The sequence below is a fragment of the Bombus pascuorum genome, chromosome 10 (assembly GCF_905332965.1).
Source record: "Bombus pascuorum chromosome 10, iyBomPasc1.1, whole genome shotgun sequence".
Taxonomy (NCBI): Eukaryota; Metazoa; Arthropoda; class Insecta; order Hymenoptera; family Apidae; genus Bombus; species Bombus pascuorum.
Window position 1 is genome coordinate 14,573,892 of NC_083497.1, and position 25,748 is coordinate 14,599,639.

At 40.9% G+C, this 25,748-nt stretch overlaps 2 protein-coding genes across 10 annotated transcripts in view; both read right to left on the reverse strand.

Moving 5' to 3' along the window:
* Positions 1-25,748, reverse strand: part of LOC132911115 (DNA-directed RNA polymerases I, II, and III subunit RPABC4) — a 142,729-nt gene that overhangs the window by 21,528 nt on the left and 95,453 nt on the right. The gene's annotated exons all lie outside the window — the stretch shown is intronic.
* Positions 1-25,748, reverse strand: part of LOC132911061 (uncharacterized) — a 68,765-nt gene that overhangs the window by 20,138 nt on the left and 22,879 nt on the right. For 7 of the 9 annotated variants that reach the window (XM_060967414.1, XM_060967412.1, XM_060967411.1 and 4 more), the window contains 3 exons: positions 20,988-21,032; positions 20,624-20,651; positions 1,890-2,173 (listed from right to left, as the gene is read on the reverse strand). In XM_060967414.1, the coding sequence (XP_060823397.1) occupies positions 1,890-2,173; positions 20,624-20,651; positions 20,988-21,029 (354 nt within the window). In that variant the 5' untranslated portion in view covers positions 21,030-21,032. Of the gene's footprint in view, positions 1-1,889; positions 2,174-3,173; positions 3,692-18,212; positions 19,065-20,623; positions 20,652-20,987; positions 21,033-25,748 lie in introns of those variants that run through there. The other 2 variants (XM_060967418.1, XM_060967413.1) reach the window with 2 other exon arrangements.

A 25,748-nucleotide genomic window follows, 5' to 3' on the forward strand; every position in this document is an offset into this window, starting at 1 on the left:
AAATACCAGCAGCCGTACGAATTAAACCGTTATTCGAGAATCGATGTCGTATCAATAGAAATATTGAAATTTTATGTAGTAATCGCGAAATATCTTCGTGTAATATATGTATTTCTGCGTGAAACAATAACGAAGGCGTTGTTAACAAGAAATTAATTCTTTCGACAATTTTCATATCATTATTCTTTTACGAGTTTTCTATTACGTTCTACGCGTAATATAAATTACGTCTTTTGTTTCACTCGTACCTACTCTTATTCAAACGTTCCACTGAAACGCGAAATTAACCATCTCCGTTTTACGAGAGAAAGTTAATAACGGTTAATTACTTATTACCATACAATCAAGAACAGAACGGGAAGATTATTATCGCCAAACAAAGCACAATAATTTAATATACGAATCGAATGCGCAGCATCGTATCGTTTCAAACAAACTGTAAACATTTCTCCGAATTACTCCAATATATCCCGTCAATTACAAATGCTAGATATTTCACAGCAATTCTTTTCTTTACCCTTTAGATCGGGTTGTTCTTTGTCTATCGGTAACGCCGAAGAGAAGAGACCGAGTTAATAATATAATTATATTATCCTTATACCGAATACCGAATATGGGTAAACAGTCGACGAGGGTTTAAACCACGTTTAAGAATAAATAAAGAAGATAGTTCATTCTCGAAAAAAATAAATTTGTAAATGTATCGTACGCGTGTAAGTAACAGGCCACGTAATTAAACACGTTTAAACTTTGTTTTCTCGAGAACGAGGCCTCTATACATTTTTCGTTTATTTTCATTGACATACGTAAGAACCTGCTGTCGATTATTTACTCGTAGCATAGTCGGGCATACTTGGGCAAGTTAAAGCATACTTTACTACGATTACCACTCTCCCCATCCTATAGTGGTAAACTTGTCGTATACGTATGTGCGCTATATATACATATATGTACACATGTCGGATCGACAAGCATCTATTCACCGTGTAAGCAAAGTAGATACTCACTCGTTTCGTTCCAACAAACGTTCAACCCAAAGGTGACAGGTGTCGAAACTGAGCGTCGCGCGTGAATACGATTCCCACTTGGATTCGTAAAAACGATTCTAAACGAGACGCGGCCTTGGATATGCCGTCGGAAGAGAAAAACGCAATTAAAAGGACACTCGCACACTGGCTTACTCGTTGCTGGCAATAGCAGCAGCAGCAACATCAGCGGCAACAGCAGCAGCAGCAACAGCAGCAGCAGCAGCAACGTCCGAAGAAGAGGTACAAGAAGAAGGCTAGAAAGTCGACGGTGGAGACCATACCGAATAAAGCGTTACGCCTTGACTTCTAACCGTGGCGTTTCCTTTTTTCATCGACTTCCAAGTCAAAGTCCACGACTGGAATCGCCATATTCAGTCTGTTACACCTCGAAACTCGTCGCGTTATCGGTGTTGGTAAAAATTCACCGGCACGCCTATGCGCCGCGTGTCTATAACAAAAGTCTCCAGCCCGCGACCACTTCTATACGCCACGCGTGTATAGAAGCGTAACTGTGCTCTACTATCTACGTATGTACGTATATACATAATACATATGTACCATCCACGTTCCAGTGCACAATCGGCGAACATAGGTAGGTTTTTCGCGCACGTGGAATTAATGCACGCATCGTTAATATGCATCGTTAATTAACGCGCAACCACTGTCCGTGACGCGGTTGCATCGCACGGAACCACCCGTATTCTACGTTATTCTTCCTACGCTCGTGTTATTTTTACATGGCTCTTGGTCTTGTTCTCTTCGCCGAACGAACCTCTTCGTTGGTTGTTCAAAACGCTGTCGCAAATTAATCACAACTATAATAGAACAGGTACATATACGAACGGCCTGAAATAAACTTACTGGAAATTTGCTGCTGTGAGTCTGCAAGTTAGCTGCCTGTTGAGTCTGATTCGAGCTCTGTTCCTCCCCGTAGAGCGGTGGCATCCTGTATTCGGGTGCAGGATTCTGCCCAGAACTTCGAACCTGGTTGTCGTCTAACGCGATGTTCCTTTCTATAGCGGAAATCGGCCGCGACGATTGCTCCACTACCGCCTGCACTCTGCCGCTCTCCTGCCCATTCTGATTCTTTTGATTGTTCGGCACCGGTTTCGGCGGTGGTACAGGCTTGTAAAGTCCCTCCTCATCTGAAACACGTAAACACGCTACATGTTTCGTTTCTGTTTCTGTTTCTGTTTCTTCTCCGTGATCGATATATTTGTTTTGGTTGAATCGAATTGAATCTTGTGGATTGAAAGGTTAACGAAAGTAAAGTTAATGGAAGAACGTAAAAGTTTGACAAAATTGCCACGCGTCTGAAAACAAAAAAGTCTCCGAAACGTTCAACGACTATATAGCATTAGTTCCTGATACTTTTATCAGTAATTACGATTAAGCGGATGTTGAGCTGCGCGTAAAGTTCCATTTAGTTGGAGCAAAGTTCGACGTATCCACCATAGAGAAATGAATTCTTCGAGTTCTTCTTTTCTAGCAAATTTATCGGCATTATCGCAACCGAGTTAGTCTATATTTGTTCGTTTAAATTTCATTGTGTTTCCGTGCTACGTTTCGCTGCATCGAAAGTCACCATGCAGGTACGTTTATCTTTGTATATATTTTCGTGAACTGTTCGCGTTATTTTTCAAATTATCGTTTAATGTATCGTTACCTCGTTGCGCCGGTAACAAATAAACGATGCTTGGATCAATTTCTTCGACTCGAAACGATATCCTATTTACCTTTTCGCACTTGATTAATCGCAGTATAAATTACATGCACGACTTACGTACAGAATATAACGTCGTATGCGTTTAATATATTAAAATTTAATATATTTAATATATAAAAAAAGACGTATTAGAAGATAGAATTAGAAAGAACTGAAAAAGACTGTTTTATTATTTTCAAATCTTTTTTTTCTTTTACTAGGGAAGGTTATAGGCGTACGTTCAACTTTATCGTCGCGATAATACTTTTCGCGATATTTGACAAATTATTCAGTAAGTTCGTCGAGCATGGATTATCTCGTAACGTATAACGTTGCAGGTAGCTTCTATCTAGCGCGCTTACATAGACGTCGCGCAAATCGAGAATTCCGACTGCCATTCGAGGGACGCTAGAAACGTGATTTGACCGTGGTTTTTATACCTTGATTTTGGTTTTGTCGCCTCAGACGATTCTCCTGCTTAACTCTGCGAACCGTAGTGGCCATCGCGTGTTGGCTGACCATTTCTGAGGTATGCTGTCGCGAATACACCAACAGCCTCTCCTACACCTTTTACAAACACCTCGCGAATACCTTCTACACCGAAGGAACAACCTGTCATCACTAGCTGGCAAATTCCAAGTCGAACGATGCGTTCGTAGCGTTTTAATCGAGAAACACGCGTAACACGCGAGTGAAAGTGTGCCCGTTGTATCTCGTTTCGCTGGAAACGCTGAAAATGCTGAAAATCAACGGCCAACCGTGAAACGGGACTCTATCCGTAGCTCGTTAATTCCTTCGTTCTCGTAATAGAAGCCCGATTTTATCGTCGTTCGAATTAACTAAACCAACGTGTCTCGTGTTTGCAAAAAACCCGTGTCGCAAGCCGTCCAAAGTTTCCATCGTAATTACACTCTCGTCGAATCGTACGTTCCACGATGAAGAAAACGCACACGAGCAACGTCGTCGTCGTCGTCGCGTCCGTTTCCTTCGCTGTCGAAAATGTTCCACCGTAGCTCGACAGAGTCGTAACAACGGCACATATAGTTTTATTTCACGATATTTCTTTTCGAAAGAAAACTTGCCACTTTTCTACGTAAAACGTTTACGACGCGAATAAAACGTTCAAGTCGAATTACGCACCGTTCGGCTAGACGAATTATCGAGATCTCGCGTTTCGTATAAAATTCTGGCAGCCGATGCCTGCCGGTGCTTCGTTCGACTATAATTATCGTAGTCTTCCATTTCCAAACACACGTCTACACGGTACTCGTCGTTTTTCCGCTTTCTCTTAAAAAATCACCATCTTCCAACTCCAACTCCAACGTATCTTTCAACGTGCTACGACTTGAATCTTCTTCGAAGCAGAACATCGTTTCGCTCGTTCGTTCTTCGCAAGGATACCAAGAGAACGTTCATCACCGATATTCGTCGACTCGATCTTCTGCTCTTTCGCGTTTCTTCGAAGTAGTCGCATCGATGCCAATCGATTCGTCGCGTGTTTCTACGAAATGGAAAGAAACGCCAGGGCACATGTTTCAGCAGCCCGGTATCACCGTCGCGTCCGACACCGATGTGGTTGAAAGGGGATTTTCTCGTCGATCGATGCACGACGAGAGGAAGGATGCGATCGTACGTCGAGCGAACTTATTTTCTACGGTCGTTCGAGTTTGTTCCGTGCACCGTGCACCGTGCACGCGCGAGTCGCGAGCGGGAATGCTGCGTGCCCGGCGAAAGAAACGGATTTTCCACGCGAGCGGAACTCCGATCTACGCTCGGCCCTTCTTAGACGCACTGAAACGACTCAAACTTTCCATTGAGTGAACGTCTGGTTCCGCCGTTCTGACTTCACTTCCGGTATCGTCCCACCACTACGAATGAGAAATCGTTATAGACACCGGTGGGAGAACGATCTATAGGGGAAAGAGACGCTCGTTAGAGAAAAAGGTACGGACGATCATAGAGGAAGATAGAGAAAGATAGAGAAAGAGGGAAGGAGAGAGAAGGGTACGATGGTGAAAAGGAGAGAAGAAGGACAGAGGTTCGGATAATTTATTCCGCGTCCATACGCAGACGGACTCCGTGGCGTGCGTCCGACGAATATCAAGCTGCTCGTTGGTACTGCCACTGGCTGCTCGATCTCTCCGATCTCCGATAGTCGATGCCGATTGTCGCGACACTCCTCCGTTCCTACACTTTCCTTCGCTTTACATATCGGATTGCTGACGACGCTCTCTTTGTATAGTTCGTATCCGTCACTCGTTCTTTCTCATTCTTTCTCATTCTTTCTCATTCTTTCTCATTCTTCTGCCCTGCGACCATTCGATACCTTAACCTACGAAAAGTGCCACCCTACAATTTCCCGCGCCCTACGATAAATCATCTTCTTTTCATTTGACGCTCTTACGGAATTTCTAAAGCTACACTCCAATCGATAAATTTATTTATACGCTATAAAACGACGCCATGTTCGTAATTTTATCAAATTCATACTTTTATCAAGAGCGGATTACATCTGACACCCGGTATATAAAAGCTGCAAAACGTTTCATCCATCGACGCAGCTGCGTATACCAACGCCGTGGAAATCGCTCGAAAACGCGAAGAAGAAAAAGTGGGAACGTCGCGAAAGAAAGTGACAAACGAAAGATAATTTAACTTGTCAACGGCAATGTGAATAAATAAGATGGCAAGAAACGAACATCTATCGTAGGAACTCGATCGCGATATCACGGATCGAGTCTGTATCTGTTCCGACTACTAGCTTGTTTTTCACGTTTCTGTCAACTATTCTGCGTTCCTATTAACATAGTTTATGTCTTATTACCATGTTGTCTACGCGCCGAACGACCCACGAATTGGATCAAATAGCAACCTCGTGTATTTCTAACGATTCCTTAGATCGGATCGTTGGAGATTAAATTTCTGTACTTTTTAGAACGACAGCGTATAGGTTACCTACGACATAATTTTTTTCCAAATAGTTCCAAGATGTACGAAAGGACCAACGATCAAGGCTATAATAAAGAATTAATCCGTTTGATCGCGGACTTACACCTCTTAGTGTGAAATCGTCTCGATTACGTATTGCTTCTTTCGAAGCTGAATAACCATTGAAATTGGTGGAGCTAGCCACGACGGACAGTAGTATGTATCTACATATGGTTACATATGGAGCAGCCTGTTCTCTTGTCTTCGTTTTTCCTTCTTTTTTCCACCACTCGGTTTAAACTTGTTCTCCGCGATGCGTGTACCAACCGACTGTGTGGTCTCCTCGCGAGAAACATCGGCGATATGTGGAATCGCATATAATTGCGCGCACGCCGTGTAACCACGGTTTCCACACGTAGACATTCGACCCAAGTTTCCGCCAGCGACCAGCAACTTTCGATCCTCTTTTCGGCGATTTAGACGCGCGAAACCCTCCGTTCCATAAATCCGAGATTCCATAAACGTGCCTCGTTTCAACGTGCTTCTAAAGATATTCATTCGTACGCGCATCCGATAAACAAATATACATACAGTCGGTGTATTCGTACACCACTTAAAACGAAGTAACTTCCTTCAAATTGGATCAGACTATCTGAGACTTTCTAATGAGTTGGGAAAATTAATCTACCATCTAGCGGATGACGTGTAAACGGTTTTTTGACAAGATTCCACTCGACTGAATCGCAAACGAAATAGTAAAGATCTTTACTACTTTCTTATCCGAGCTATAAAAAAAAAAAAAAAACTCGAGTTCCATCTAATTCGTAAAAACGTTATTTTGTTTCCAGGGTGTACGAATGTTTTTTTTTTTACACCAAATCCACCTATAATGACCGACAACAGGTCCTCGAACGATAAGACGTAACTAAAATAGGACTTTATTTTTTAAAAAAGACTATCGTGTTCTTATTTTAACGATATCATATTCTTTCCATTTTCCATATATCGAACATTTACCTATATAGAACATATTTTTCATGCCGATACTTATCGAGATACATCTTATTCGTTAAAGATCGATTATTCAGCAAGGTGGGTATCGCCTACTAAAACTGGTTGTATCATTTTCCTTTCTTTTTGTAATTCAACCTCTGTTGAAACTGGATCTGCAAGTATTTACTATTACTAAGAAGAGCACCATAAAACTAATGGTTTTCTTCTAAACCTCTCTTGCGTCGATTACTCGCGTCGATATTTCCTGTTTTGGTCATCGAGCGACGAAAGATGCGATAAACTACTTTGCTACGGATAACGATAAATTATGATACACATACACACGCGTGTTACAAACTTTCTCTGGATAACATTGCTCTTTCGAGATTCTAAGGTGATATGCCGAGTCGTTCGACTCATCGTCGATCATCTTCTTGCCGGGAGGTTCGTCACCTCCGTCACTTTGTGACCCGTTCCTTTCGAAATGTCCTTGTCGCCCTACGCGTCACCGTGACGCCGGGATCATCGGTCCTCGATTAAGAACATATCGAATTTACCGCCAAATCTAAACTCGTGACTATCGATAGCCTGATGGTTCTTGAGAGTTTGAAAGGTCTCGACACGTGTCGTTGCTCGCTACCTCTATAGAATACGGCATGGCATTAACGCGTGTATCCGTTCCTCGTATCGTTACGTATTATCCAACGTATTCACCTATCGATCGATTTCATTTTTCAAATTTGAAATTATTTCCACTTCGTTCTATCGAATACGCGTGTATAAGGCATTTTCTTTCGTTGCTAATTGGGATATACATTACTTCGTTTAGTTTACGCCGTGATCTACGTACTTCGTCTGCGAATAATTCTTTCTTTCGTTCAAACGGCAGATAATCTTTAATACCACGGCGGATATCCTTCGATTCTAAGTACTCAATGGCTAATTTCGTACATGAAATGTGCTAATTTCGCCGTCGAATTAGTTATAGGAGCATTATGAAGCCCTACCGAACGCCTTCGAGACTTCTCATCTTGGATGTTAGCATATCCGATCCTAACGAAATCCTACGAAACTATGCAATTTTTATAATAAAAACATTTCGTCTCATTTTGACAATTCTTTTTATCCCTGATTTTTTTCGATTATCTCGTCTGCCTATTCTCGCACGGAGTCGCGACACATCCATTTCACGTGGGAAAGAATCAACGCATCGCATCGCATCGAAATGCCATTTGACGCTTCTCTAGGAGCGAATAAAGGTCGTTTCACATTACACGTAGCTACATTGTCATGTTGTCTTTGTCACTGTAGCAAGCACCTACATGGACGCAAAGAGAATCGTCGATTAGCCGTGACGATTGTCACGTAAAAAATATATTTCTCGAAAACGCTTGACCTTTCATGACGGTGCGCGTAGTGTGAATCCACCCTAACGTTGAGTGTAACGCGACGTTATCGAGACCCTCATCGGTTTCCAATGCCGCGTTCCTCCGCGTCTGCGACGTCCACCGCCTAAGAAGAATCTTTTCTATGAGGCGTGCTCGAGAAACAATCGTTCTTTAACTCACTCTTGATAGACACATTCGTTTCGATACCCATTCTCTCAAACGATATTATATATTATACGTGTTATATTCGAAATAATATTACACATATACATATACATTTGTATACTTACGATTCTTTGATTCAAGATTATTTGAAAATATATACGCGCAACCTGACACAGATAGATAATTATGGTACTTCGTTTAAAGTTAATTTCAGTTGAGTCAAGTCATTCGTAATTAGATCACATCTTTATATATTCGTTATATAATTATAGATACTCGTTATTCAAAAACTACATTCCCGGGGAATCTTCAAATTTCGTACACATATAATACAAGATTAAACATGAAAAATCCAGCGACGCGACATTGCGCGTTAGATATTCGTAAAAGGTTCGACATACTTATTTGTATGTGTAACTGTTTGATCGACTTACTTAGAAAACTGGTTCAAGTACATTGTTCGAATGTCAGTAGGAACTAACTTACGATCGAGTGAAAAACATAAGGATAACCGTTACGCAACGATGGAACAGTTTTACAGCTATTTCTTTGATACTCGCGTACGATGGAAAAATAGTTCATGTTCGATAAAATGCAAATGGTATCGTCGAATGAAACGCAAGCACGTATGTACCGCACTCGTTGCGAGCCTATCTTTCTATATCTTACTTGTATCTTCTATTGCGTTTATATTTGGCTGCATATGTATGTACAGCGGGTAATGTGCAACTACTGTTCGCATATTATGAAACAGGAAATCAAAAAGAAGGAAATCTTTTCTGTACCTGATATCTGTTTGCTATATAATCGGGCATGTTTTAAATTATAACCATAAATTATAACAACCATATCGATTTACTGTCTTTTAGACTCTTCGCCATGCCGAATTCTATATTCTGTATCGTTGTCTGTAAATAATGCCTAAATCTCCAAAATCCGGTTATATAGCTAATATTAAATCGGCCTCCGTAAATAAAAGAAACCGCTGGAACGTGTCAAGCAACGATGCATATCGCGAAAGAACCAGGTGAAAAGGTTCGAAGGCCCACCAAATTTGACGGTATGTTCTTCCTGTTAGGTCGAAGAAAATTAGGTGGTCGAGAAAAGAGAGTGTCGTTGACAGCGGATGACGCGCGTAAGTAGCACATACGTACATTTACGTACTACGCGAGGTGCCCGTGAGAAAATACGTTGAGGAAGAGAAGTGTAGGAAGACGGTAGGTGGGTCGAAAACAACCAAAGACTAGACCCGAGCACGAGGAGACCACTTAAGAAGCTCAACCATGCGTGCTTCCCCGTACTCGCGAGCGTTACAGGTGAGCCGAAGTAACCACGAAACGAATCTTCCTCGAGCGTACAACAACGAGAAAATGGATGAAAGAAAAACGAAGCACGGACAACACCAGAAACAGTAAACATAGATCCATGTACCGTTTAAAACCTGCATTTCTATTCGCTGACCTTTTAAACATTCCACATTCATGATTTTAGTTCGTTCCACGCGTTATTACAGAACTTAATATCCTTAATGTTGTATATTACGTTCGATTTGTACCAGTGATATACATACGTACGTGTATAATTAAATAAAAATATATAAGCAACGCAATTGACTTTTAATATCGTGCGCTCGCATATATACGTATACGAAGAAAACGACACGACCTTCGGAACCACTAACGTACAACGTTAGGTTAAAAGCGAATTTTTCTGACGGTGACCTGCAAGAAGACACGTCCATCCGAATCTTTCTAACGTAAGACGGAATTTTATCGAGAAAACTGACGGAACGTAATATTGCACGAGGTTGTTAATTACCTAACAATAAGACGTTAAATACGAATTCTTAATATCTCTACAGAATGGTTGGTAAACCTTTTACGTGCAAGTTAGTTGCAACTGGCAACGAAGCGAATCTTATGCCCGTCTTCGAAATAGCAAGAAAAACACGTAAAGTGGAAATGTAAGAATTCTTTTGGTGAAATTTTATCGTCTTGCGTAGAATACGTATATCGCCAAATATTTCGATCCTTCCTGTTAATTAACGTTCTAAAAGTTGGTATCCGCGTCAATAAGAAGCGAGAAATTGGCTAATTTCAAGTACGAAGATGTAAAAGTTTCGCGTTAGACGCATGTTATATCGCGTTTAGAGGTTTACTCAGTTAATAACTACTTAGTTAATAATCATAGAATAAAAGTTGGTAACTTTTAATTAGCACAACGTAAAAGGAGGATGTTGCAACGAAGTTTAGTATTTCAGTCGTCCCGTCGTCCAAATATTCCGTATATTCCTAGTATTTTTCATACGCCAACTGTGCTAATCGAATCCTAGGAATCTGTAAGTATTAAATTAGCGACAATGTGGTTAAGTATCATGAAATTCTAGTGTCATTACCAAACACACGTTGCACGTATCTTTGCACACCAGTACGCAAAACGTTATTGCTTTTTCACGTTCGTCTATACATATTACCAAACGAGCTTCGGCAACCACGTATGAAATTCCCGTTCACTTCGCACTTTCATATTTTTACCTTCTACGTTTTGTAAATTTCGCGCAATTCGTTACAACATCTACGAAGTGACGCGCGTACGGGGAATTATTGTCCGGGAAAGCTGTAAATTTTCCAATAAAACATAGCCACGTTAGACTTACTACGTTCATCGTTGCTTAAACATAAGTATTTAACCATAAATGTACAACGTTCGTACGAGTAGAACATTTTCGTCCCGTGATAAACATCTTCTTGCCTCGATTTGAAAAAATGCCTATTATCAAACAAATTCAATTACGCGATGTAAATTGTTCGCATAGTAGGTATAGTTTACGATTGCAAAGTGGTACAAGTTATCGAAAGTAACAAAACTCAAGGTGTCTGTTATTATCCCCTTGCATTATACTTGCAAGTCATACTTTTGGCATTTTAACTACATAATTATATTCGAGGTCGATCGATCGTTCTCATGCAAGTAGCGATATTTGAAATTATACTCGAGAGCCAGAAGTGGTTCCCTGACACCTTATATTAAGTACAACCTAATATGCATTTTGGTCGCATCAAAAAGAATATCTCATCGTCTGCGACCTTGAGTCACAATCGTTGAACGAACATTATTCCGCGTAAGTTCGATTTCCATTTAACTTCTTCTTCCACTAGCACGTTACTCGTTAACGAACAAAGATGTTTAAACCATCGAAAAACACAAAAATTCCTTTTGCTTCGCGCGCCTTTTGTATTCCTAATTAGACCGTGTTTTATTTGCAAATTTTTCGTTATCAACATATATATATCTTTCCCCTGATAAACTCTCCGTCCAATCCTCAAACGATAATCGGCACGCGCGATACGATTGGTACTTTTGGATTAGTACTTTGCGCAGCGTTCAAGTTATTAATTAACCATTTGACCATTGCAACAAATAAAAGATCGGTTGCTTGTTATTACGTATTTTTGATCTAACTTTTTGACACAGCATTTATCTAGGTGGAGACTCTCGTGTAACGTTCACAACAGCAAACGATTCTTCTTTAGAGTAACTATCGGTTATACAGGACTCGGTCTTTTTAAAATAGAATCGTCAAGTACAAATGTAATTTCCTTGTTTCGATTTTTCTTATTGTTTGTTAAATTTTTTAAACTGACCTGCACAAAATTGAGAAACTAACCGATCGATCGATCTTGAACGAAGCTCGCTTCGCAGTACTTTGTTACAAATTTATCCAGTCATCGAACCTGACATTTTTGCTTGATTATTCGTTTATAATATCTTTTTTAACCAGTACAAACTCTTCTTATTTCGTTATACCGTTATATAACATTTTTTCCTAAACGCTAGAATTTTCCGTTTCTTCGTGTTTCTCTTTCGAAAATAAGTTCAATCCCAGCGTGAACCGTCTGACTCGAAAAAAATTTCTCGACAATGGTTACACGGTGAAAGATGAGAGCAACACTCGTACAACGTACGATAAACGATAAGAAGCAATGAAATAAAAAAATTATATTTGTACTTCGAGTGTACCTATCTATTTACATCCCAAAGAGGTCTAGTCGCGTATAACCGGTAGTTAGTCTAGAGAAAAACTCATAAAAATCATGTTTATGTTGTTATTACGCGAGAATCATTCCTTAAAGCCTATGTTAATACGATGTTTTCCTCTTATTTCGTACAACTCTGTGTTTAAAATGCAGGAAAGACTTGGCTTGAAAAGAATTTCTCGGCGAAGAATGACGAAGAGAAGGACTGCGACTTGGTCCTTGAACCACCTCATTCGCCAAACATTAATATCATATCCGCGGCGTGGTAGACATCGCAGCATCGTGTTAAACGTTATAAGATAATATTTTTCAAGTACGCGAACCGCGATAATATTGAAAGGAGAAGCAGGGCCGTAGTAAAAATTCACTCAAGCACCGATGCATCCCGCTAACGAAATCATCTCGTCTCCCGTTCGTCCCGGTTCATTCTTCTTTCGTAGACCGTCCCTTTCGCAGGAGGCGCTTCCTCGCACTTCCTTCTCGTGTTGCTTCTGTTTCCTCGCCGCGCCGTGCCGCGCTGCATCGTGAAGACCGCCGCGCGCCGGCTCCCGACGCGACGCATCGCCGCGCCGCGCCGCACCGCGCCGTCCACCTTCCTACAAACGGCCTTTGAATAGCGTCTAGTTTTTGCCAGGCAACTAGTTTTACCGAGGGTTTTCATTCTACTCTATCGAGACCGCGTCCCTCGTTCTCTCTCCCTGCCAGCGCTCTACCACCGTGAGAATGAAAATTCTCGTCGCGGCATAAAATTACGAGGAAGAGCGAAGGAGAAAGCGGTGCAGAGGAAGAGAAAGAGAGCTCACGCTATGAAATTGCCACGCTAATTTTTATTTCGTTCGATTCTATCGCGTCCCTCTTCCACGTGTCACAATTCCTGTCGCGAGTCGGAAAATCATCGCGATCCTCGGTTTTCCATACTCTTTCTACCATCCATCCTCCGATGTACGATTACAGATTTTCAAACGAAACTTTGATGCGAATAGCTCTCTTCGTGTTTATTTTTCGCGCTTCGTAAAAATCTACGGGGTTTCGAAAGTTCAAACTGAAATCGAAAGCGTTCAATGCCTGCCGCGTTGTAAGAATTTATCTATATATTATACGAACGCGCAACTCGCTGTGTTTGACCGTTTATTAAGTAAAAGTTAACGAATTTGTATTAAGATCGGTTTAATGATCTTTGTAGAAAAAAGAAAAAAAAAAGAAAAATAGAAAGAAATCAAGAATCGATTCCATCTCTGCAAGTCCATATGGAAATTTACGTAAAAAGATATATTCATAAAGATACATTGAGAAACTGGTTGCGAGAAAGTCTTTTTTAGAAGAAACACGTTAACGTTTAGTACGTGTGATAAACGTCGTTCATGAAGCAACGTCGAACATTAGTTTGGATAAATAACGATCCAATAGCGTTCATTACATCGCTACTGAAACAGTCGAGTTAGTTTGTACGGTGTCGCCTTGTCGTTGGTGTACCTTGCTTATTCTATAATTGCGAATATTTCATATATATATTTCTTTGACATTTCTGTGTTTCTTCGTCTTCTTCCTTTCTACTTTTTTTTACTTTTCTAATTTTGACTTATTTTTGCATAATATCGTCACTTTACGATACTCCGGGCTACACCGGCGCCTGGGACGATTGGCAGAAACGATACTTGAATTTTAGACCAGCTGAAAAAAATGTACGAATCTATCGAAAAGGATATATCTGTAAAGGGACGGAAACGCTTCGCCGGATCGAATGGAACGAAATGGAATGGAAATTGCGCGAAACAACTTGCGGATCCAGGAAATATATCTCGCTACGAGCGCAAATCCGAACAAGCGGCCGAAGAAAGAGTCAAGCTACCCGACCGACTTAATATTAGCATCGGAGAAAAAGCAAAACGCCTCTGTACCAGTTTTACAAGCTCTCGTTTCTCCAGCCCTTGCTATGCTCGTTTTCTCATTGACGATCTACGCTCGTTTCTACATTGCCGCAACGTGTGGATCCATTTTTCCCTTCTAATCGCGAAAATCACTATTTCTGCGCTATAATAAACGATCGAGTTTCCTCGTCCTATCTGCGCATCTCGCTCGATAGTTTGTTCCGTCGAACCCGAGTATCCCGACCCCCTCTGCCCGACAGATCGCCCCGAGGAATCTGTCGCGTCAGTTCCAACCATTTTCTCCCTCGAGAATCGAGGACTCGAAACGTGCGCGTGTATTTTCAACGGTACGAACATCTGCTGTTTCGCCATCGTCTTCCCATACGTATCGTGCGTTCGTGGCTAACTGTACAGCGCCTTTGACTATCTATCGGCCTACCGGGATAAAATAAATCCACCTATACACTCGTCGAATGTTGAACCAGCGCATTCGGTGTCCCGCTAGATTTGCCAGGAAAAAGGTAAATCGTATACCTCTACGTCATCCGACGGTCGTTCCCTTCGCGCTGGATGAACGTCGATGATCCGAGTTTCGACGAGCCTATAAACGAAAGAAACTGTAACAGTAGCGACGATCTGCCAGTTTCCGACGATTCCCTACTTTCTCAACTAGGCTGTAGTCAAGCGTATGCTAATTTCATTACGTGTTACGCATTTACGCGCGAAGAACCAAAAGAAAAATATGCCGTTAATTGTAATTACATAACGAGTTAGACGAACGATCAATAAAGGCCTTGTGAAATCGGTCAAACTACAGGATATGATTTTAGACTTGACGCGTGAATCGAAACGCTAGACGTTGGCAATTGCGTAAAAGTACAAATATATAATATTCGTTTTATACGCGTTGGTTATAGTTCGATGATGGTTGGCCAGTGTTCTAACTGCTGAATTTCCACCCAACCGGCAATAGTCTGCCGTTCAGTTATTTTCGAGCAACGGAGGATACGTCGTTACCTGCATTAGCTACGAGGGCCGTAATTAATTAGGAGACCGGGCGAAGCGCACAGCCACCAGTAATACTGTTACCGTCGAAACATCGCGTAATTACGTACAGTATTTTCTCCGGTGAATTCGCCTAGAATCTTTTTAAACGGTCTTTGTTACGATACCATTGAACGTTCGACCGCAATTCGAGCGTTAAATTACTAAATTACTTTTGTTGCGTTTCTATGCGTATACCGTCTCGACGTTATTGATATTAACGTTTAGATAATTGATATTACGATCCAAGGATTGCTCACTCTTGACAGAGACGTCGGTCAAGGGCTTGAGACGATACGAATGAAAATGGCTTAGATCAAGCTGGTTGAAAAATTCACGATAAAAGATAGAAGCAAATACGTGCCTCGATATTTTTTATCTGGAAAACGACGTTTCATCTCGACGAGAAGTAGCAGATTTTTCGTCGATAGGCGCTATCAAAATTAATCGACTCGTAATTAAGTAGTCGACAACTATGGGTTACTTATGTTTAGAGAACTTCTACCGACATGTCGAACAATTCCCGGTGTTCCGATTCGACGTAGTTTCTAGGTTACTACGGCTATTCATCGAACTGGGCTATCTACAATTGTATACAGTTTCATCTTCAACGCTCGCAAAGATGGTTGTTTAAGATTTTATTTCCATCCTGTGATTCGATTGTCTGCTTTCTCACGAACCAGTAATCCATAATATCGTAACAGAAAATTATCGGCTATGACACTCTAAAAACAAATAAAGAACAGAATAGTCGTAAAATACCGCGTAATCTCGTGAAAATACTTTTTGTAGCTGAAAAGCTGGTCCATCTGTTTTTCAATTATCACGTGATGTTGCTTTTTAACTATTAATAATAGCAATCGGAAACAAGTTAGAGGGCAAAGTTTTATACACGATTCAACTACCAAACGGAATTTATTTGAATGTTTCAATTACGACCCTCAGACGCTTAAAAACAGTAGTTATACCTACGTACATACGCGTGCTTTCAAAGAAGATGTTACATTCTTTATAACCGTTACGTTTACTACTCGCTGATAAGAAACGAAAAATCTGATAAATATTATACGTCGGCAGGCCAACAGAAACCGCAAATTTCTCTTCGTAAAAAATATTCTACGTAAGGTAGTTACGCGAGTATGTACGCGAGTGTGTACGCGAGTACAGCGAGTACATTCACCGAGCACGTCCGCGATATCGTATTTACAACTTGCTTGAAACGTTCCATCGTAATACGCTGGCACAAATTCCAGACGATGTTGCTTCGATTCAATAATACATTTATAGACCCTGTTTGGCCATCGCATCGGAATTACGAGCAGTAGTCGAACGAAAACAGATTTTATTTTTCATGCAATTCCTCGGCGTACAAGGATAATTTTCTCTCCTTTAACGAACGTTCGGTCAACTCTGCTCTTATATATACAACTGGTACTTCGTTTACATCAGGGCACACCTCGCCGATTTTCATCGCCTTGAAACACATCGTCAAGTATTTCGAACAACTTTTCCCTGCACGTACGCGTTACCAACGCTCGACTTTATTTTTCTAGATTCATAAAAAGTTTCCAAGAAACTGCGGAAAAGCTGCCTTCTTCTATTCTTCTGCTATCTCGATGATTTTGAAATATGCTAAAGCAAAGCTCGACTTGGTATTCTGGCTACGGTTGTGCATTTGCGACAGCGTATGTAACGCATTGTCAAAATAATAGGCCAACGAATAATTGATATTATTTTACGAAATCGAGTATTCGTTATTTCATGCAAACGTTGCGGGACAGCCCACGGTGGTCAGATTGAAAAGTCTAATCCACAGCCAAACCCGATTTTTAATTTTTCTTTCGTCGAAAGGATAGGAGAAATACCCGAGTTTTCCCATTTATATCCTCTCATTTATGTACTATACACTACAAAATATGAACGAAAGATAAGCGCCAGGTATGGTTTGAGCCATTGTACCGCAAATATCCTACATATATTGAAATTGGCCTTTCTACAGTTTCGCTAAGACCCCACATTTTTATATAGCTTATTTTCATAGCGTTTCTCTCTGTATCAGTATTCCAAAGTACGGTATACAGACGTCAAAAGATACAAAGTTTTTGAAAACTTGAAACGAATCGTTGTTTAAATATTAAAGGTAGCGTGGAGAAAATATCGTCGCCAAAATATTCGATCGCTTTATAAATCGATGGTAAAGGACTAAAATGGCAATTTTTTATCAAAGAAGTTTGATATTTCTTATATTTAATCGGTAAAAGAAAAGCTCGATTCGCGATTCAGACTAAACGGCCAATGCCAATCTCGTACGACAGAATTTAATCTTTAGTTTCAGTAAAGCAAGTAAAGCTAAAGTTTAGCAGTTAAAAAAGCAAAATTTAAAGGCAAAGTTCGAAGGTGAACTTTGCGGCGACAATATTAAAAATGTCTTTTATCCATTATCGCGAAGGTAATTGGAACGCCGCGTAATTGGAAAGTAATTTGTACACAGGTATTTGTTAAACGATTAGCTGGAAATTACCGTCGATGTTAATTGGATAATGTTAGAAGCAGCTTGCCGTAGCCGTTTTGTTTTACATCATCGTAGTTAGAGTATTATGATTAAAACAGGTTTTACGCTATAATAAAGACGCGATTCGTATAATTAACCGAGTCGTAAAGCTTCGAAATATCGCGTTAGTAACAGCCTATCGGAGATTATTAGAAAGTTATTAGAAAATAATTAGAAAATTGTCGCGTGAAATTTTGATGTCGCTTCGTAGACAAAGTATCGTACGACGCGCGTTAATCGGTTAGTTAAACTTGCCTCGTTTGAAAAAAACGTTTTATAGAGAACATGGAGCATCTATCGATTCGCGTGCCGACAATCGAGGATCGTACGCGATTATTAATTACGAGAATATCGATTTGCATTTGCGGGTAATAGAGATACGGTCTGACCCTATATACCCATCGGAATTAATTCGACCGAAATCCAGCGAATACATATACGTATCGATCGCGGCAAACGCGAGACACTGCGTTAATGTCAGCTATTTTCAAGAAAGGTATTTTACCTCTCGAAGGTATCCCACGATGGTCGCGCAACAATCGCGTAGCAGAAGATATTTTCAAGCAGCTAGCACGTGTCCCCCTCCTGGTGCCACTGTGGCCGCACTTCACACGCAAAAATCAAGATCGCAAAGGGGAAAATTCCCTTGAAACTGGAAACACGCGCACGCAGCGTCTCAGCGCCCTAACAAACGCCAGTATATACAATGTACGTTTTATTTACACGGTACCGCTCCGCGCCCCACTCAGGTTCGCGCATTCCGGGCGAACGCGCTTCTTTCCATCTTCTCTACATCCGATTTCAGTCTTTCGTCCTAACCAAGTAAAACGTGTACCTCGTTCCCTACAATTTTCAACACGCAAACGTTTACGATATTCTTTTCGCCGGCTTATCTCGCTTTCTCCTTGCCGCCTAGTCCAATTTCTTTCTACGTCTATACGACGCTTCTTTCGTTCGGATTTCGCAAGCGTCTCGCTTCTTTCTTTCTCTTTACTAGAAATCGATGCAACGTCCAGCTTCGTCGAACGTTGCTAGTTACGTTTTTGCTTAATAGTAATTCCACATTGACGATGCGAGTTTCTTCGATCCAAAGATTCATGGTTTGCTCGATATAGTTTCCGTTTCCTCCTTATTCCACATCGGACAGCGTTTGGTAACTACGTAGTTGGTCGGTAATGTTCTAATAAAATTTCCAACAAGTTATTTAGCCATCAGCGTCCTGCACGATGTTTCCATTGACAGATCCTCTGTCCTTTCGCGTATCAATTCGTTTCCGTTCGCACGTGTCGTACAAAGAAAGACTCTGCTTCTACTCTTTTAAATCCTTCGATTTCAACGTTGGAAAATTCGTTGGAACGTTATTAATCGTGACCGTAGCCCGCTGAACGTCGCGTCGCTTAAAAAACGTATGGAACGTCGTTAAACTGCTGAAAATTCAGCGGTACGTTGCAGCAAGGATATAAGAAGGAAAAAGATAGAAGAGAAGGAGAAAACCGATGCTCTTTTCAAAGGTACATAGTAGACTGAACGTTACCTTTCACTTGTTCTGCGTATCCGAACACGAACGCGCGTGTACTCTGAGGCACCTTTTCAAATCGTACGTTCTCCACGCCCGTGAAATATCCGCACGAAGATGAATTTTATTCAACCTGTCCAAGGTACGCGCGGCGTTGATACAATACGAATCGCCTTAACGTCGAAGACGAAGCTACCGAACACGATGATCGATTTCCGAGAAATCGATCGTTTCCTTGACGTGTGCGCGTGATCCCACGGCGAGTTAACCAGCGTTTTCCACGTTTAGTTCACCTGTTTTGCTTCACCTGGCAAACTTGGCCGCCGCCGCCTTTCGACTCCACCGTTCCGCGCGATTCGATCGTTTCGACGGATTTCGATCGCGTTTAGCGCGCTGCGCCGATTCTTAATGAAAAAAACCTCGTGATCGACGGTTTTCACAACTTTGTCTGACGCGTGCTATCCCATAGGAGGCAGCTCGTTCGAGCAGCGACGTAGTACTTGGCGTGAAGCCTCGGGTGAGACGCCAGGTGGGTACCGGGAACGATCGTCTCCTCTCTCTTGTCCGCGCCTCGCTCGCCCCACCAGCAAGCTACGGCCAAGGTTTACGGCGAACAAGAGGATTCTTAATCCTTTCAGACCCGCGACGAAGGTCGAGGCGCCTCTGCAGGGTTCGACGATCTTTACCAGGTGACTCGCAGCGCTTGGATCTCTGCTTTATCGATCCGTTCGTTTATCATCTTTTCGATCGACTAAAGATCAGCGACCACTGAGACGACAAACACTAGTAACGACTAGTAAACGAGTAACTATCGCGTTAACGTACTGGTATCATCACGAACGTGCTCGCATCATCCAGTCCGGTTCCAACATTCGGCTAGCCGTGAAAGGTTCGGTGTAACCCGATCCGAGTTCAAACGTTCATCGAACCACGCTAATTCGACTAACGATCCTTTTTATCTTTCCCCTCCTTTCCATCAAACTTTAACCAACGCGTGTCCCACATTTCTCTATTTAATAATTTTAATCTTAATAAGTTCGGATACCTATTTATACGCGCAAAGATATATCGAGCGATAGCGATTTGCGCCGAAAACCATCGATCGATCGAGTAAAGAGCAAACGTAATCCAAATAACGAAAAATCTATTGCTACAAGTTGAAGGAACGAAATAAACTAATTTTAACGTTCTTAACAACGCGTACAAGAGCGGAGTTATTTTTTAAAAAATTTCATTTTACGCATTGTAGAATTTTATATGGGAATGTTCGCGGAAAATTTTTCTTTTCCTTTCCTTTTTATAAACATCGAAACCTATAGAGCCAGAGTATAGAGCTACGTGATATTTTTGTCATCTTCGTACAAAGGACCGGTTAGTTTCCAAGATAAAAGCTTGCTTACTTCCAGTCGTGCAGTCGAGCCGGCGTTTCTGTAACACACAAAGAGAACACGCAAGAGTTTAAGTCAAACTTAAAGGGACGCTTATACGTGAAAATGTCTATCGGAAATGTCTGTCAGCGAAACAATTGTTTCTAGAAGGTAATACTTTTTGAACGAGCTATACTTATATCGAGCTTTTTTTTCTTTATTTTTTTTAATGAAAATCGTACGTCAAAATAAGAAAATAACTAAGCCTCGACGAAAAAATTGAATTTCACGCTCACCGTTATCTATATTCGTTAAATTCTACGTATTTCGAGATAATCTATTTTACAGAGTATACAGATTCACATTTTAGAAACACGTAAACACACGTAATACTCACGTCGCTTTTGTACGCAGTCTCGTTTACGTTCTTGGTCTGCATCGTCTGAAACATCGAACAAACTCGTTAATATAATTTTACGTATGGTACAAGCCTTTTTGAAAAAAAAAAAGACAGAGTTAAGTAATGCAGTGCATTAGCGCGTGACGCTGATCGTGAAAGATACCGAACGCGTGGCCTGCTATTCTCTTTAATCGTTTAATTCACGTATACATGTATTGTATATATTTATAGTTCGTTCGTTCGTTATTGCTACTAAATTTCCTATTCGTTTCTTCGTCGTCTTCGTTATATACTTTGCGTATTACAGACGCAAACGTTAAACGTGTTAAAACGTTCTTAAAAAGCAGATCTATCTATGTACCCGTCCCATAATTACGCTACGAACTGACTCGATACTCGTTCGTTTGAAACTACAATATACGTTGGCAACAGTGTCGAGCCGCCGATACGTACTTTCCATGAATGAGCGAGCACGGCGTCCATGAATCACTCGGATGCGACGCGACGCGACCATCGAATACTCTCTCACGAATAAACAAGACTACCGATCTGAAATCGGTACAAGTTCCCTTAGGTTCCGTGACCCGAAGCTATTAAGCGGTCGGGCATTTTCTCACGAGATACCTCGGTCTAATTATATGTCTAGGTTGCTCCTGTAATCTACGGGTTTGTTGCTAAATACGCGCCTGTCCCGATCGGGTCCAAGGAAAATGGAGCCTAATCTTTACGTCCTGGTACTCGATACTTGGCTCCTCGAACTGCCGTTTGCTGCCGTTTACTGCCGTTTGCCGCTGTTTTCTGCCGCTGTTTTCTGCCGCTTCCTGCCGTACGGATATCCACGTAACACGTACGCACATACGTATCGAACGAACCGATCGAAAGAAATTTCTTCGTCTTCCGAGCGACTGCCACGTTCTTACTATCAAAGATAAATATTATTTCGAAGCGAACGATAAGCATAACCTATTTTACAATGAATTTCTATTTTCAATCGCACGGAACCTCCAATTACGGAATATATAGGAACGGAATTTGCGATTTTATCACCGCCATGTCACCGCAAAATTATTTCTTACTTCGTAAAGAAATATTATTATTCCTAAGATTTCAAAGTTCCAATCCCTTGGGAAAGTTCGTTTAAAGAGGCGGATCCAACTACGATTTAAAGGTTCGTTAAAAGTTAAATTAAAGCGAAATGACGTTACAGCGACGTACTTTTCCATCCAGATAGTAATATTATGTATCGAAGGGTGGGATAAACGTTACGTTAAATATACATTGTACAACGCTTAGAAAAACTAACTTTGTAGTGTAACAGGTGCGTTCTTTACCTCTGGCATCGTTTTAAATCGACTAACTTTTACGTATTGAAACGTCTTATACGATTTATCGTATCGTACGATGAAAAATGTGATATCTGGCTGGAACTCTGCATAGTCTATGAAAAGAAAAGAGGCTCGAACGCATAGGTATGCGGGAACACTAAAACGGATACATGTTCGATAATCGGTGGAATTGGTGGAACCCGTGTTGCTCTTGACAGGATATTCCCCATCAACTTCCAACTGGACCGATCCAAGTCCTTCCTTTTCGTGGCAAAAAAATTTTAACGATCGCCTCGATAATTTCGATCGAACTCTACCGTTTGGCCGCCGCCAACTTAAATAGCGCGGCAGACGTTCGTTTAAAATCTGGTAATTGACGTTGAGTCGTGCCGGACCGGATAATTAGCATTTCAAATTTTCGACTATTCACGGTGATTCGGAAATCATCGATAATGCCAGACTCGCTCGGTCTTTTTCGCTTGGTTTCTGGCCCGATTTCGTGCCACTGCCGAATGATCGCCCTCCCGATGATCGATCCTAGAGATCACACGTAGAGATCACAGACAATCGGCTTTCAACCTCGAATCCTTGATCGTGCGATCGCCTTCGGACCAAGGTACGACAAATTAAACACGTTGCTCGCAATCGAGGAACTATCTTTCGCAAACTATCGAAATATCGAAATATCTTTTGTCAAACACGTTTCTCGATACCTAATTACCATATCGATTCTCGTAAGATTAGTTTCTTTCGAGAGGAATAAAAGAGGACAGACGTACTTTCTGCGATTTCGTTGTCATCGATAAATAACTATGGACACCACGAATTAGAAAATACTAGATTCAGTGATTCTCGTTTCGGTTAGTGGCAACTCGTCCATCGAGTTTCGACCTCTCGAGGCCGCGTCTGTGCCTGGAATTATAATTTCGCTTGGAATGAAAATTCTCGGAAGAATCCCCGAGGCATTCCACAGTCGTCAATCGAGGATGTGCGATACGATCTACGATAAGGAAGCGCACGGTCCGACTTGTCTGACAATTTTTTCTTTCGATACATGCACGTACTTGCGCGTATTCGAAATTTTTATTTCTTCCCAGCAAAAATACATCTTCGTCGAATATCCTTTGCACGTAATTTCCCACTATCGTCAAATCCAGCCAATGTAACCTTTTTATTCGGTTGCTGTTCGTATTCTCGTACTATTGTACGTAACGTAAATGTTGACGCTATCTATATAAAAGTGCTACTATTCGCTATATCGTATACGCTATTGTGTAGGTTCGCTTGTAGCGTAGTTGAATTAAAAGTTGAATCGAAACGAAGAAGGAACGGCGGAGAAAGCGTAGTACATAAATACACGGCCGTACACGGTGAATTTGGAGTTGGAAATTGGGCAAAAGACAGGAAGTAGGAGGAGTCATACGGCGCACCGTGCAATTACGTATGTAGGTACATACTCGTGTACGCAAAAAGGTGTATGATAAATTCAATGGAGTATGTACAGCAGCCGAAAACCGCTTGAATTATCGAGAAATAAAAAAAAAAAGAGAGAGCAAGGATGCTTAACGACGGCGGCTAACGCAGGAAAAAGAGATACAAAGGGAAACGAGTAGACGATCCACATTCCCCGGTGAAAAACAAAAGAGTGAAACGAAAAGTAGACAACAAGGAAAGGACGATGATAAAAAAAAAAAAGAGAAAAACGAGGTAAATAAGATTTCGTTTAAAATCGTCAAGAACGGACGACGTGTAAATATTATGCACGTTTAAGAGCGGCGAATAGAAGAAAAGTGATCGTAAGGAAAATTGTCATATTCCAAATAAAGATTTGTTCGTAGAGGGTAATGTGCCGATCGTCATAATAGACAAATTTATCAACGAATCGAATAAACAACGCTAAAGTACCTAACAGTCCGTAAGATGATAACGTATTCTGATGCGATATTTCCTTCGCGATATGTATGTACCATGTATCGAGACCTTTAAATCCAATAACGTAACCTTGTATGCGGAAGGATTGATCGCGCGTGGATTATCCGTGTTACGGATTATCCCATTTTTCCCTCTGTCGAAGATAGAACGTTGCTCCTTTTCTATCGTGATACGGAGAAAATTCTATTCGGCGAGAAATTTTCTGTTACGACACAACGCTGCACGCCCGTACGCTTGCCAGCATTTCTTCCCATTTCTCTAACTTTTTCGAACTGTATAAATCAAAATGATAAACGTGGTATAACAGCGGCAATACGTGTGTGCACGTAACGGCGACCGTACTGTAATCACTGAACTACCGATGAAATCATCTAAGGATTGCAAAAAATTCTTTCATTTTTATATTTCCATGTTACCGAATATCACTGCGTCGTACTTGAGTCGTATCGAACACTCGTTTCGTAAAAAAACATTTTAACTATCGATTTAAAGGACGGTGGTAAATTAACAAAATTTACTGAGGTCATTGTACGGCGTCTAAAAGATCGTAAAACTTTGACCTTTGCCGTTTCTCATAAAAATCTAGCGCTTGAGAGAAAAGACAAAAAAGAACGGCGAACAGCATACGTAACATCCTGCACAGATTCGGATCTTTATGTTTAATACTGCTCGCTAATTTTAATTTAGAAACGAATTACTCGGTAATCGAGTTACGAGAGACGTTCGACGATCAAACGTATTATTTTTAATCCACTTTGAATATGCGAGAGATTTAGAACCGTGTGGTCTACTCGTTAACTCGATGATTTTCTGTTTTTCTTCTCTTATGTTTTGCAATTAAACAATATCGGAAAGACAAGCGTCAAAAGAGAAAGTGCATTTTAATTCGGAGCAAGTTCAAGTTTTGCTTCTTTCGTAAAGAGAATAATATATCTTATACACCCGTGATACATACCACGTTTACGCTAATTGGACGCGTAACAGATTCATAACGGAATTAAGGCGATTACAGGAAGTAATTAAAAGCTATCCTTGAAAGTCATTCTGCTTAATCCATTAATTATGAATACATCGTTAGCGATCGCGTGAAACTATACGCTTATTGACTTAAACGCGTGTATTCCGAAGAAATGAATAATGAAATCGATGATTTTTCTTTTTTTTTTCTTTTTGTTTTTTTTTTTCTTGCAGCAAGCTCTATACAAAGACACGGTAAAAATAAAAACAATTTTAAAAGTGAAAGAAATAGGAACCGATCTTTTTGGAAAATGTTTCACCGACCATCTACTAGTCGGTAAGTGAAAAAGGTGAAAGTATATCGACTTACAAATAAATAAATTTACCTAGTTCGATACATTTTTCCCCGTTTACTTACTCTCCTTCCGAGTCTGTAAAGATAGTAAACGCTCAAACGATTCACGGTATTCCAGTGATAATTCCCTTTCGGCTTGGTGAGTTCTTTCGAAAGAGTCGAGTATAAAAGTATGCAACTTTTATTATT